Below are 15556 nucleotides of genomic sequence, written 5' to 3' on the forward strand. Positions count from 1 at the left end.
TCACGTTATACATGAGGAATGTTCTCCTCAATGTCGACACGATAAGATACAATAAAAGGAGCTCTGTTACTAGAAAATGCACAGAGGTATGTGACCAGTCAGGTGCATAATTCAGCCTACGTTTACGCTTTACTTGGCACCCATAAGAGGGCAACCTCACAAATTGATTTGCAGTCCTTAAGAAAATCGAATAAATTGATGTCTTATTGATTTCTTTGAATATTTCAACTTTCGTGTTTTCATGCTCGATTATGAGTCATATAATAATACAATAATTCAGTGGGGTCTGTGTGCAAAATATTGACAGTTTCGAAAAGAAAATGTTCAGATGGTAATTTATTTCCATAACGCAATCTGCATATGCATCTGTTCAAAGACCCGCCGTAGTTGCTCAGTGGCTATGGTGTTGGGCTGCTGAGCACGAGGTCGCGGGATCGAATCCCGGCCACGGCGGCCGCATTTCGATGGGGGCGAAATGCGAAAACACCCGTGTATTTAGATTTAGGTGCACGTTAAAGAACCCCAGGTGGTCAAAATTTCCGGAGTCCCCCACTACGGCGTGCCTCATAATCAGAAAGTGGTTTTGGCACGTAAAACCCCATAATTTAATTTTTTTTAATCTGTTCAAAGAGCAGCAGATTTTAATAACTGTGTGTTGTGTCTGCAACAACTAATGCTTGCTTTTTGTTTACTTGCAGCTTGCAGTTTGTGGGTGAACAATGAATTCAAGGACGATGTCCCAGATTTTCGCGTCCGAAAGTACAAGAAATCGTGTGGCAAAGGCACTTCGATTTATGACCAGAAAATATGCAACGAATAAGAAACATGAAAGAAAGTGTACCAGCGCATCCGCGTTGAATCTGGCCTTTCACATTCTGACCAAGAAGCGTGCCTTATAATCATAACACTGACGTTATCTTATCGTTCTTCATGCACAATGGCATTTGTGGTAATGAAGTAACCTAAAAATAACTGAAATAAACATTTAAAACATGTATTACCTGCTGTTTACTATTACCCGCTATCTGCTATTATTTGCTGTTACTTTACTATTACGATAGCAACTATATGGACACATCAGGTGCATTTTCGCCGTAGACGTCGATGTGATGCTTGCATAAAGTCCAAGTGCGAAAACACCGTGACCGCGCCCTGTATGCTGCATGTGAGAAACAGCGTGCGAGGGTTAGCCGAGGAGGGTGGCGAGATCTCGCACGCTCAAGGGAGGGAATTGGGGAGGAAGCTGGCCGTCTGCCGCCGGGTGCAGGGCACCAGGGGTATCTGTGGGGCGTCCTACGCTAGCGCCGGCTGCGTATGGCGTGGCTGAGCAAGGCCGTGATGGTCCTATTTTTGAAAGCGGTCTGTGATGAGTAAAGTCAGCCGTGCGGCCTCGCCGGCCCTATATTGAAAGTGATCTGCGATGAGCACAGTCTATGTGCGCCGCGAACTCATAGCTTCGCATACGCTGTGTTCTCGCTGCTTAGTTTGCGTTGAAGCGAGAAACAGCGCGAAAGTCAATTCGCCCGCTGCTCAGCTGCCGCTCATTCACACGCCCGCGTTTTGACAGCGGGCGCCCGCGCTCATTGAGTGAGATGTGTTTATCTTGCCGGCGCGCACATGACACCAGGCTTGTTTAGTTCGTAAGCTAATGTTTACAGTTCACACGGTCTATAAAACTATTATCCGTTTTTCATATATCTGTCTACTAATATGTGTGCAATGTGTGCTACTAATACGCAATGTGTGCTTTGCCTGTCGGGCTAAACTGAGACTTTTACCGTTACATCACTCTTGGTCTGGTCCTTAACTTGTTCTGAAGCTTCTTCGTTAACCTACAAGTTTCTCCCTCCACATGTTAGCCCCCGTAGAAAGTCATCATTGTACACTTTTTTTTCAATGACCTTGGCTACTATGTTAAAGGAAGTGCGCTCAAGTACGGCAGAGAATTAGGTGGTGTAATGCAATTAGGAAATTTGAAGGCGCAACATTGAATCACCTAGCGCAATATAGGTGTGACGGAGATCGCTGGGAGAGGCCTTCGCCCTGCGGTATACAAAGACATTGGTTGGTGATGATGGTGTAGCGAACTTAATTTCATTTTCCAGAATAATGCGTGCTATTTGCACGCGTATTTAGTATATAGTATACAGAAATTACAAGATCTAAATCCAAGCAAGTGACATGCTGCTTAAAATTCCAGTACAGACCTGTGTATCTTAAACCTTGCTTTACCGCAGTAAAATTGTACTGTAATGAATGCAAGGAACTTCATTTATCTCATAATCCAAAAAATAGCCGACGCTTTCACGCCGATGTATAGCTTTCCGCTGTGTTGGGTGCGCAACCAGTGCAGAAGTTGGAAACTACCACGTCGTCGCTGTCAATACGTAGCCAAGAAACTCTTGTCTTTCTCTGGTTTTTCTCACCAATCTCGGAGGCTAGGCCAAGCTGCAGCCAAGCAGCGCCAGTCTGCGCGACCTGTTATATCTTTTAATTGACATAACAAATTAAGTGATAGGCCCATTGAGCACAACGGAGGCATGTAACAGCGACGGATCAGCCTGGATCAGCGGCGTAGTCCGCGCGCCATGTTGCATGCCACATGATGCTCAACCATGACTAACTTTGGTCAGGTCGCAGGGTCCAAGCTCTTGTCATCGACCACGCCATCGTTTCGTCACTTTCACGTCCCTATAGATTAGCAGAGTGGAAACGAAATACCATCGCATTGAAAGAGAAGGCAGCTATCGTAGAGGCAACTGCGTCAGGTGCTACGAAGTCGTGTGTCACTCACGCCGAAGATTCATTGGTGTTACATTATAATGTCATTGAACCCGTGGCCGTCTAATGGGTTCGCGGGCCGCAATGCTGTCTTCTTTTATGTGCATTGAAGTTTAGGGTCCCCATAGGGTAAATACTGTAGGAAATGGCAATAAGGTTTCTAACGATGTAATGAGTACAACGAAGCGATTTAGCGTCGGCGTCGGCCTGTCGGCTTTGCTTAGGCACGCTGACGAAATCCTGAAAGTTCCCTGCCAATTTGAGTTCGAGTTTATTTTCCTTAAAATATTTTAGGTTCAAGCGAAGGCACAGACTGAAGGCACATGTTGCCTTACAGAGGTCTCAGGCCCCCTGTAGAATAAAAACTGCGACCAACCCTGCGGAGGTCACTTCGCGAATGCGACTACAACTGCGTGAGTCTCTCGGGCGGCGTAGCAGCCGCGCACGCAGGAGCCTCGTAGGAACGATGCTCACTTGTCGCGATTCGCTTCAAGACTGAGTATTTATTTTACAAAAGACATCGCAAAAGGCATTCTATATTGTTCGCATGCAAGATTCTACAAAATTCGTTGTGATTTGATGATTGTTGCAAGCAATCGATGTTTGTCACCTCCAAGGATCACAGTGTCGGCCATATTCCATACTCCAATTTATAGCATTTATTTAACATTGTAAGGTAAAGTTCGTTCACTGGTAATATATTTAGAGCCTTAAAGATTGGTTCTGTGTGTGCGTCGTGTGTAGTATTAACGATATTGCGAAGGGCTTTCTTTTGAAGTTTCTATGGTTTCCGAGTGTTAGTTTGTCTTGTGCCCCAGACGAAGTACCAGAACGGTAACTTATACAAAAAGAGGGATTTATTAATTAACAATTTTATATTCTGAGGCAGGATGTAGCGATATTTGCATAAAAACCCTACAATTCTTGAAAGTTTATTTATTGTTTCATTTATTTGAACTGTTCACGTCATGTGTTCTAGAAGAAGGACCCCAAATCTTTTAGCTTCGCACCATACTGGTATATCTGATGACTCAAGTTTTAAACTGCTGGTTATAGTGGTTGCTTTATATTAAGGGCGATATTAAACTGCTTTCGTCTTTGTAGCATTTAAGTTTAACGTGTTAGCGACACTACAAGCGTGAAGTTTACTTAAGCTACGTTGCCTTTTTTTATGAGGCTAGAAGGATCACATTCTGTTATGAAAATACTTGTATCGTCAGCCTATATAACAAATTTTGTGCTGGTGTCTATGTTTACTTTATCGTTCACATATGTGTTGAAAAGTAATGGACCTAAAATCCTGCCCTGAGGCACACGAGCATGAATTGGTTTTACTTCAGATAGAAAACCGTTAACATGATTTGCTGTCGACGATGATGGAAGTATGATGTGAGAAGTGTAAGGAAAGTACCTCTAAAGCCCTAGTGTTCCGCTTTCTCAAGTAAGAACTGGTGATTAATTCAATCAAATGCTTTAGAGTAACCAACGAATATGCATAGTGTGCATAGTCAATTTACAAACGACTGCAGGATGTTTTTTGGCTCGGAATGGCCGAGTCGGTTCAGCAACTTCTCCTGAAACCGTACTGGCACAGCGTGACAATGCTGTGTGCTTTTTAGAAATGGACATGCGTTGATATATCAGCTTTTCAATAGACGTTGAAAACACGGGAATAATTTAAATTGGTCTGTAATTAGAAAAGTCGTTCATATCGCCGCCCTTGAATATCACTGATACTTTTGATGTCTCAATTCCTGTTGGGAATGGGCCGATGGGTAACATTAGGTTAACTACATGTTCTAAGATGGGTGTGATTAAATTGATTGCATATTTTAGAGGTTCTTGCTGGACGTCATCAGCATTGGTAAACATACTATTCCACAGGGACATTACGGAACTTGCAATTTCGTGCACCGTAGTGGGATACAATAAGGCACTATCCATTGTTGGTGTTGTTAGGTACTCAAGGCATTGGGATCATGCTTACTTTTGACTAATGATATGAAGTACTCATTAAAAGAATCCACTAATCGGGCGTCTGTTAATGTCTCGCCTCTATTGGTAATGGATAAAAGTGATTCCTCTTTGGGGTCACCTTGCAGTATGGTATGTAGCCGTTCCAGACTAGGTGTAGTCTCATATACACTTCGCGAGAAAAAAGACCTTTCGTGTGTAGCCGTTTCGCCCCTCTGAGCTGCTTGTTTAGATTGTTGTGTAAACGCTTAAACATGTAAGTCAGTGACTAACATGAAACGCTGGAGGAGTTTACCTTTTTCTTTCAAACTCTTCGGTGCTCCCATGTCACCCATGGTTCATGGGCTTTCCAAGCTCGTTTTCTTAACACACATGGAAAACTTTGGTCGTACACCACCTTAAAGACCCTTATGAACTCTGTAGAGGCGTCTTCTCGTTCAGTGGAGTCTATGACTTGGCTCCCGTCAGCGAGACGCAAATTACAACAAAATCTTTCCAGTGTACAAGAATCTATCTGTCTGTATGTTTTGGCATGCCGGGGTTTTAACGTGTTCGATAGCTTAGCGTAATGCGTTAAAAGGAAAATGGGCAAGTGATCGCTTATGTGAATACTGATAACGCCACCACTGAGATGCTTGGAGGTAAAATTGGTAATAAACACGTCTAGTAGAGTAGATGAAGTTCGTTGTACTCGTGTCGGTAGGCTAATTGCCTTGATGTCATTGTTTCCATGCAAGATTCCACAAAATTCGTTATGACTTGATGATTGTTGCAAATAATCGATTTTTATGTTACCTGCAAGGGTCCCAGTGTCGGCCATATCGTTAAAATAGCTTAGGAAAGTTTCTCTAAATGTAAATACATTACGCTGTATACTCGAACACCACTTTTGATGGTGAGTATTTCAAAGTCAGGAGTAAGTTTCGAAAATGCCTCCACAATAACACAGCTGATGTTACTTTTAAATAGCATTATAACTCCGCCCCCTTTTTTAAAGCCGTGGTTGAAAAAGTAAGACGTATACCCTGGGATATGCAACACTTGTGTAGCATCACGATAGCATGTCTCGGTGAGAAAAACAAAATCGAACTGAAAAGCGATACGTAACAATAAACATTGTATTTCTTCCTCTTTATTTCTAGTGGATTGGGTATTATTGCGCAGCAGTAAAGAATATTTCCTGTTTCGCGACAACGTGCGTACTTCTGAAACTGATAAAATGTGGTTTTCCGTGTCTTGTCGAAATGAAACTTCTGCTAGCTTGGCTTACCCTATCTTACCAGGGTCACTGACCTTTTTGACAAGAAGAACACGCGACGACTCAGTTTTCCTCATGAATATTTTGCCTTCTTTTGTGCTGCCGAAACGCCAGCTCTCGTTTTTCTTGGCTACTGTCTTCGCAAGCAGCATTTTCAATGCAGGACAAAGGTGCTCGTTTATGTATGTGTACCAATTTTGCTGTCTGATGTCAGTGGTGGTGACGCCCATTTTCCGTGCCTCTTCAAGCAGACCACTGCGTTAGCAGCGGTTGAAACTGGACAAGAATATTCTCTCGCAAAGCGTCCCGAGTTGGTACATGGTGGCTTATCTCGATGTCACTGGAACTGGTTCGTTCATTGTATCCCCAACGGCCCTAATAATTCTGTCGAGGTTTTCGTTCGGTGTCGGAGGAACACCCTTAATCTCAACGTTGCTATTTATAAAATATTGCTCAAGTGAAACGATTTTCAGTTCATTCTCAAGCGTTTTGCGCGTGAAGATGGAGCACTGACCCGAGAGGGAGCTGTTCTTGGCCTTCAATTTAGTATTTTTTGTTTTATTTAGTAATTGTGTTCGCTCTCTATACGCAGGGTGCAAGTTTGTTTCCCAGAGGGTATTTCGGCACTACATTAAAGCAATAACGCTTCTGCTGGTGGTGCCCGAGACGGCCCTGCGCCGTAGATAGTTAGACCGCACCCGTAGATAGTTAGGCCTCCTGCGCTTCGCGCAGTCCGCTGCATTTGCGCTTTGTATATAAAAGGACACATTACAAAAGCTAAAAGGGTTGGATATCCGTCTGCCTTGGCGTCCATGTCTCTCTGCGCCATTTGTGGAACCTACGTATCGAATGCAGTGGGATAGGGGAAGGGGTCACAGCTGAGCTAGCTTGAAAATTCTGACACAAATTGCGCAGTCGCAAGCGTTGCAACTTCTCATGAGCCCCTGTTTGAGTTTGACGAATCATGCCTGCTATGCCACATTCAGCTCTCCCAAATGCGGCCACTCCTGCTAGGATGATCAAACGTACTGCCGAGCTATGCCTCTCTGAACGCAGCGCGCGAGGCTAAATTGAGCTCTGATTGTGTCATGCGTGGCGCAATACTGGCGCAATGTGCGCACACTACGCATGCAAGATCGAGTAAAGCCTTCCTTCCTCTACGCAGCGATACCACAGTAGTAGAGCACAACGTATGTTCACGCATTTGAAACCTTACATGCTTTACTTACGATACAACTTGTGCGGGTCTCATGGAATAATTCCCCGATCGTCCCTATTCGCAGCGGGCCCGACGTAGTCTGCGAGCGCGAATCGGCATCCCGCTGTTTCGCTGCCCCAGTCGTTTCATGCCAGTTCTGGAAATTGCTTTAGAGAGCGGGGGCGTCATAACCGAGCAAGCGTGAAATTTCTGCAATAAGTTTCGCAGTTGTGAACCTTATATTCCTCGTGAGAACAGGTGTTAGCTGAATGGAGTAAACCTTCCATTGCTAAGATTTCTCAAACCCAATCACATCCGCTCGGATCGACGAACGCAATGCTTAGCTGCGCCTCTCGGAACGCCCACCGAGAGCCTGAATCTTAGCTCCGATTGCGTCACGCGTGACGTCACAACAGCGCCGTCTGTGCACATGGCATTTGCATGATGGAATAATGTTTCTTTATTTCCAGTACAAAACAATACCGAAGTAAGGCACCCGCGTGGCACGGCTACAATGGTATATAGAAATACTGAACCGTGCTTTCGTTTCGTGCAGTTTCAGGAAGTGGCCCCCTCGGACCAATTTTAATGACGACTCTTTTCAAAAACAAAGAGAGAAAAAAGGAGAACGGAAGTTGTAGTCGCGCCACTGTCTCTTTTGCACACAATTTAAACGTTAGTTTTGTTAGTTATACCGTTAAAGAGTGCATCATTACGCTAACCCAAAGTTCTTAGCCTAACAATGCGCGGTTATTACCACCAAAGTTCATGTGACTCTCCTATCACAGACACTTCTGTAATTAACGTGCACTGCAATAGTAACCACTCTTTGATTCTCAATATTAACGACCGTATAACCATAGGGGCAGAATTCAGGAACGCTGGTGAACGTGAGTTGAGGTGCTTCGTAAAAGAACCACAGCTGAGCATAATATTTCTAGGGACCTACACTACAGTTATTCACATAGCCGATTCCTTTCTTTAGAAAGAGGAGCGGAGTCATTTGAAAATAACCTCGTGAACAATTCTTGATAATTTTCATTGTCCAGAAATAGGGAACACATAATTGTTAATATAAGGCGATGTGAAAATCTGCAGGGCGGTCTTCTATGCCCCTCACATTTGCATGCAGGAAAGGATATTTACATCTGGCTCACGATCCGGCACGCGGATATTTTACTGACTCGAGTGTTTCGACTTCGTTTCGACTCTCAATGGCAACCATTTCATTAACATTTAAAACTTGGCTTTCACATAAGGAAACGGTATTTTCACAAGTACAGCGCGGCTCGTAGGATGCATGAGGTAGCAGTCCTTGCGTCGGTCTGTTTGCTTAGTAGCATTTCTTCAGGCTGACAAAATTGTTCGTGTTGTAGCCCAAAATTCAGTGTCGTTCACGCTGTCGGCGGCCGGTGTGGTAGCAAAACGGAGGCAGGTTCCTGGATCAGATCTTTTTTTTATTAGCAGACTTAAACTTTCATTTCTGGCAACATCAATTGTTCGCGTTGTAGGTGTTCCTTTTTTTATTTCACTGGGTTAGCCATCCGTCAATGACTATTTCTGCCTGACAGTGCTCTGAGTGCTAACGCGTTCAATATTTTTTATTAATTATCGAACTTTCTCTCTGAAATTCTTTATCTACCGTATACGATAGTAACAGGAGCACTTGTGTAGTTACTTCTGTTGCGCTCTGGTTTATCCCCCCGCCCCTTTGTTTTAAAAGAAATTCAAGTGTTCCTGGTAAGCACCATAACATTCTCCTACTTACGGAAACTTGCGCGATGACTTCATCTCTAAAGGATGTATTTAGAAACTGCCTGCTGAAGTCACTGTTTTTGCGGTTGCAGCTTTTGACTTCCTAGCCGCCATGCAAACTCCTTTGCCGTAAGAGTATTAGTGCGTCTAATTAGTGTTGCGGCTGTCATTCACAGATCTTCGTGCTCTTTCAGCACTTAGCAAGTGGTATACTTTTTTTTCTAGCGTTCCCTGTTCAGCAACGCTTTCCCCCATTATAATTCCCTGCTCTTGTTGCTTTTGAACCTATCTTTCATCCAAGCTGTAATCAGTGCAACTTTATTTATTAACTTACTCTTTTTTTTGTTATGTCGACTTTTATTATGGCGTGGCATATTGTACCACGAGATTGAGGCTAATTTTATTGTTGGGGAAATGTGATGTCGCCCCAATTAAGACTAAAGACAGCGCTTGGGACATCATCCATTTGTATTGACACCTTCGTTTGTGGGTTATGAAAAATGCACAGGGTTGATCGTCTTGTCCAATTAAAATACTTCGCGGCTGTTCCAGGGTGATAAAATGATTGGAATGGGACGAAATATCACGCTTCTTCGACGACGCGCATTCGCTTGATATAATTTCTGTGGCATGTTCCTCGAAACAAGCTTTTCCGTCTGAAGATGGTTCGACTTCTGCGCAACGACTTTCCCAGAAACGCTGTCGGCGAAAATGGACGAATGCCGCTCCACCACGGCGCGCGCCAATATTCGCAGACAGAGCTAAGGCGGCGCGGCGCTATCGAACATTGGACGCATTCCAATCCCGAGCGTTAGTCGGCAAACCCGGATATGGTTGCATCGCCTACTCGTGCGTGCTGCGTGATTCGTGCAATCGCATTTCTAGAAGAGAGCTACCGAGAGCGAATTAATAAATACAAAGAAACCTACATTTTTACTACATTTTTATATCGTGAGTGTTGGCGTTGATAAAATCAACAGCGATGCCTATGTCTGAGGAAAAAAAAAGAAGAAAAATGAATGACGGCCGTTAGTTCTTTAAGGGGAACTACCGTTGCTCGAAGCAATATACTATAACGGCTCCTTATTCGCGCGCTAACGAGCCAAATGTGCTTGCCTCTTTCCCGTTAGATAAGGGTGGCGCTGCCTATGCCCGAGTGCACCACGCAGTAGCGACGCCCACCTTTGCTCGAACCCTGGAGTCCTCGCGAGAGCAGAAGCATGTTGTGCAGTGTGGCGAGTGGCGCCCGATGTCAAAAACAATGTACGCTCGCCTCAGCGATTGGTGGAAATCAGTTAAGCGGTAACAGCGCCACTAGCACGTGTAGGCGGGCGGAAATTCGGACCTTGTTGGTGATCGTGTAGCCTTCGTGCCCAGAGGATAACTCAAATTGGCGATTTTAAAACTTCTCACATAGCTTATCACTTAACACTCCTCACAAATGCACAACAATTTAGTTTTAATTTGAGTTTAATAAATACTGCCTATATCCTCATCTCTTCCAGACTAGAGAGGTTAACGGGTGTAGTTTAAGGTTTTCGCAATATATTACCGGATTTGTAAGCGAAAAATTTATCTTCTAACATGAACGATAAATCCAAAATGCCCTGCGTGTTCCCGCGGAGGACTTCCTATTTAATGTTTCGCATTAAAATAGACGTGCGACCCAACCAAGCAGCGAGCAATCAGACCGGAGATTGCAGAAGTACTCAAATTTGATTAGTTACAATTAAGCGGACAGTTACAATTTGGGTCATTAAATCTAGGCGAGCGCCTACTTATGTGCAAGATAAACAACGTTCAGGGCAAAGGGGAAGTGGTGAGGAGAGAAGAAATTAATTGTACCGGTGACAGAATCGTAGCCCTGCGGTTAACTATTCTGATCTGCTAGTCAGTGACGGTAAAAATAAAAGAGGAGGGGAAAAGAATGAGAGGTGGAGATCACGTGTCCGGAAGTCGTGATTAATAATTCTGGATGACGCAACCTTCACAGCCGCAAGTCAAGGCGTGTGTTGTGTAGAGACTCAAGTATTACAGTACAACTTTGCTTGAAGGAGGGCTTTGAAGTCTGGCCAAGTTCGAAGCAATGAGTTCTTAAGGAGGCTATCGATTTGGCATTTCCGTATAAATGATTAGCCAGCAGCTGCCGTTCGTGTCCTTTATCGTTAGAGAGTAAGGCGCGGAATAGCAATTACCGTGTCATATCGTTTTAGTATTCTGAATGAGCGTTTCCTTCTGCTCTACGCCTCCATATAACAACGAGCGTTTTATTTGGCTACCATGGTGTCTCAGATTGGAAATCACTTGTATCTGGGTGGCGCCGTGAGTAAGTGTTGCGAAGATGTTGCTGAGACACGCTGCCACTGGTGTTGCGCTGCTGGCTGCATCACTTATAAGTAAGCCTTGTTTTCACTACATCCCGCTGGCTGGGTACGCATTGTATATCCATAATGTTCATATGTATACCGGTCATATCGTACAGAATTTCTTGCAATACTGGCAAATCATAATTGTCTACCGCAGTGGCCGCAGGTGCAAGTGTTTCTGCAACTGCCATGGTGGCTTAGCGGCTTAGGCGTTGCTCTGCTAAGCACGAGGATGCGGGTTCCAATTCCGGCCGCCTCGGCCGAATTTCGATGCTGGCGACATGCAAAAACGCCAGTTTCCGGTTCATTGGGGGCACGTCAAAGATCCCCAGGTGGTCAGATTTAATCCAGAGTCCCTTACTACAGCGCTCCCCATAACGAAACGGTGCTTTTGGCACGTAAAATTCCAGAATTATTTCAAGTTTTACTGTATATTAAGCGCCAATATCGCCTTCCTTTGTGTTGTTCGCATGATTGCGCGACGGTGGAAAAGGGCTGAAACATTTGAATTGTGTTTACTTGCCTGACGGCGGCTGTTCTGCAGCGTCTACTCTAAACTGCCGCCATACAGCATATTCATGTCGCCGGCGTGGCGCCAGGATACAACCGGGTGGCGTGCCACATGGGTCGAAAATGTTTTGGAGCTTCTGATATGAGCACCTAAAAAGTGTAAAATCATCTTGTTGCCGTTGAATATGAGTCTCAGTGTCTTCAAATAAGTCGCCGTCATTGTCATTGAGCATTGATAGCGCAGCCGTCGTTATCTTCGTATACAGCTTCGTTGTCGTTATCCTTCTCCTAACTATCCCTGATACAGCTACCCCTGTTTTGCATGTACCCGCCGTGGTTGCTCAATGGCTGTGGTGTTGGGCTGCTGAGCACTAAATCGGGGGATCAAATCCCGCCCATGGCGGCCGCATTTCAAAGGGGGCGAAATGCGAGAACAGCCGTGTGCTTAAATTTAGGTGCACGTTGAAGAACCACAGGTGGTCGAAATTTCCGGAGCCCTCCACTACCTCATAATCACAAAGTGCTTTTGGCACGTAGAATCCCATAATTTTCTTTTTTTGCATGTGAAAACTTAGTGGGTGAAAATCCTACAAAAAATGAATAAATCTCTCCAGTACTTGTCGTTCTTACCGCCAGAATGGTGGTGCGGCCACTATCCCACTCATGGGTGTCGTTAGTACAGATATTGGTGTATTTCGGTTCACGCAGAACTCGGGAGCGTGAAATGCTAATAGAACCAACTCAGGGCGGCTGTCGTTTTTTATCCTCGTATAGTCGTACCGTTATCGTTAGTGGTACCTTCGTTGCTTCTGGTACCTCAGCTATAAGCTGCTGGGGGCGCCCGGTTGATTTGCGCAGCGGCGCTGCTGCATCCGTAGAAGGCGAGTACTAGTTTGAAGGAGCAAGCTTGCTCCAAACGGTTGCCGGACATCCTAAATTTTTTTTTTAATTTCTCTCTTTGTGAATTTTAAATCGGGCGAAGCACGGAAAGTGGTTGCCTTCGTGCGTTCGTCGAGCTTACCCCCGCTCACCTTTGTCCATCGCTCAGCGATACCACGAGTAGGAATCGCACTTGGTCATCTGCTTCGGTTGTCGTCCCAAGTATGAAGATGAGAACGATGAGACGGAGAAGCTTGATCTGGCGTGCAACGCATGGGAAACGCAGAAAACCAGGCCAACCAAGCATCAGACGAAGTTATGGCTAAATTGGGAGATCAAATGTGTTGCGCGGCTCTGTGTTGTTCTAACCCCGGGAATTCCAGTTGTGCGAATCTTTTCAGGTTTCCTAATGACAGCAGGTAAGCACAGTATGTCACTTCATTTTCTCAATGGGTATTCATTTTGCATGAATAAACCAGTTCTGTGCAAGGCTGGGTGGACTGACATAGCAGCGGTGTCGCTCGACACATTCGTCTTGACGTCGGCCCATCTGCTGTTGGAGAAATACTTGCACTGAAGGGCTTGAGCGCGTGCTTGTTTTTGTTGCTCAGTTTACCTATTTTAGGCCCAGCTTCGGCTGTGTGCAAGTTTGTGAGCAGCTGTATTATAGACGGGGCGTAATGTTATTTATTTTGACGGCAAAATGTATTCAATATTTGCAGAATACAAGTATAGACGCACCTCATCATCAGCCTGGTTACGCCCACTGCAGGGCAAAGGCCTTTCCCATACTTCTCCAACTACCCAGGTCATGTGCTAATTGTGGCCATGTTGTCCCTGCAAACTTCTTAATCTCATCCGCCCATCTAACATTCTGCCGCCCCCTGCTACGCTTTCCTTCACTTGGAATCCAGTCCGTAACCCTTAATGACCATCGATTATCTTCCCTCATTACATGTACTGGCCACGCCCATTTTTTTTCTTAATTTTAACTAAGATGTCATTAACTCGCCTTTGTTCCCTCACTAAATCTGCTCTTCTCTTATCCCTTAACGTTACACCCATCATTCTTCTTTCCATAGCTCGTTGCGTTGTCCTCAATTTAAGTGGAGCCCATTTCTTAAACCTGCAGGCTTCTACCCCGTACGTGACAACTTTCTGTTGAGGGATAATTGGGGGGGGGGGGGGGGGCGACCTGCTGTTCATGATCTGAGAATGCCTGCCAAACGCACCCCAGCTCCTTCTTATTCTTCTGATTATTTCTGTCTCATGATCCGGATCCGCAGTCACTACTTGCCCTAAGTAGATGTATTCCTTTACCACTTCCAGTGCCTCGCTACCTATCGTAAACTGCTGTTCTCTTCCAAGACTGTTAACCATTACTTCAGTTTTCTGCAGATTCATTTTTAGACCCACCCTTCTACTTTGCCACTCCAGGTCAGTGAGCATGCATTGCAATTGGTCCCCTGAGTTACTAAGCAAGGCAATATCATCAGCCAATCGCAAATTACTAAGGTATTCTCCATTAACGCTTATCCCCAATTCTTCCCAATCCAGCTTTCTGAATACCTCCTGTAAACACGCTGTGAATAGCATTGGAAAGATCATATCTCCCTGCCTGACGCCTTTCTTTATTTGGATTTTGTTGCTTTCTTTATGGAGGACTACGGTGGCTGTAAAGCCGCTATAGATATATTTCAGTATTTTTACGTACGGCTCGTCTACACCCTGATTCTGTAATGACTCCATGACTGCTGAGGTTTCGACAGAATAAAACGCTTTCTCGTAATCAATGAAAGCTATATATAAGGGTTGGTTATATTCCGCACATTCACCTATCACCTGATTGAAAGTGTGAAAATGGCCTATTGCTGAGTAGCCTTTACGAAATCCTGCCTGGTCCTTTGGTTTACAGAAGTATAAGGTTTTCCTGATTCTATTTGCGATTACCTTGGTAAATAATTTGCAGGCAACGGACAGTAAGCTGATCTGTCTATAATTTTTCAAGTCTTTGGCGTCCCCTTTCTTATGGATTAGAATTATGTTGGTATTCTTCCAGGATTGCGGTACGCTAGAGGTCATGAGGCCTTGCGTATACAGGGCGGCCAGTTTTTCTACAACAATCTGTCCACCATCCTTCAACAAATCTGCTGTTACCTGATCTTCCCCAGCTGTCTACCCCCTTTGCACAGCTCCCAAGGCTTTCTTTACTTCTTCCGACATTACTTATGGGATGTAAAATTCCTCTAGACTATTCTCTCTTCTATTATGGTGATGGGTGCCACTGGTATTGTATAAATTTCTATAGAACTCCTCAGCCGCTTGAGCTATCTCATCCATATTAGTAATGATATTGCCGGCTTTGTCTCTTAACGCATACATCTTATTCTTGCCTATTCCTAATTTCTACTTTACTGCTTTTAGCATTCCTCTATTCCTGAGAGCATGTTCAATTTTATCCATATTATACGTTCTTATGTCAGCTGACTTCCGCTTGTTGATTATTTTGGAAAGTTCTGCAGTTCTATTCTAGATGTACGGTTAGAGGCTTTCATGCATTGGCGTTTCTTAATCAGATCTTTCGTCTCCTGCGATAGCTTACTATTATCCTGTCTAACAAATTTACCGCCGGCTTCTATTGCACACTCCTTAATGATGCCCATAAGATTGTCGTTAATTGCTTCAACACTAAGGTCCTCTTCCTGAGTTAAAGCCGAATACCTATTCTGTAGCTTCATCCGGAATTCCTCTATTTTCCCTCTTGCCGCTCACTTATTGATCGGCTTCTTATGCACCAGTTTCTTCCATTCCCTCCTCAAGTCTAGGCTAATTCGA

At 44.5% G+C, this 15556-nt stretch overlaps 3 protein-coding genes across 3 annotated transcripts in view; 2 read left to right on the forward strand and 1 right to left on the reverse strand.

Moving 5' to 3' along the window:
• Positions 1-838, forward strand: part of LOC139060417 (uncharacterized) — a 31368-nt gene extending 30530 nt beyond the window's left edge. The window contains exon 5 of the mRNA XM_070539538.1: positions 699-838. Coding sequence (XP_070395639.1) covers positions 699-820 — 122 coding nt within the window. The 3' untranslated portion in view covers positions 821-838. The remainder of the gene's footprint in view (positions 1-698) is intronic.
• Positions 1-15556, reverse strand: part of LOC135913829 (endothelin-converting enzyme 1-like) — a 192283-nt gene that overhangs the window by 161900 nt on the left and 14827 nt on the right. The gene's annotated exons all lie outside the window — the stretch shown is intronic.
• Positions 11274-15556, forward strand: part of LOC135908101 (uncharacterized) — a 79847-nt gene continuing 75564 nt past the window's right edge. The window contains exon 1 of the mRNA XM_065439854.1: positions 11274-11362. Within this exon, the coding sequence (XP_065295926.1) occupies positions 11308-11362 (55 nt within the window). The 5' untranslated portion in view covers positions 11274-11307. The remainder of the gene's footprint in view (positions 11363-15556) is intronic.

The sequence above is a fragment of the Dermacentor albipictus genome, chromosome 5 (assembly GCF_038994185.2).
Source record: "Dermacentor albipictus isolate Rhodes 1998 colony chromosome 5, USDA_Dalb.pri_finalv2, whole genome shotgun sequence".
NCBI lineage: Eukaryota > Metazoa > Arthropoda > Arachnida > Ixodida > Ixodidae > Dermacentor > Dermacentor albipictus.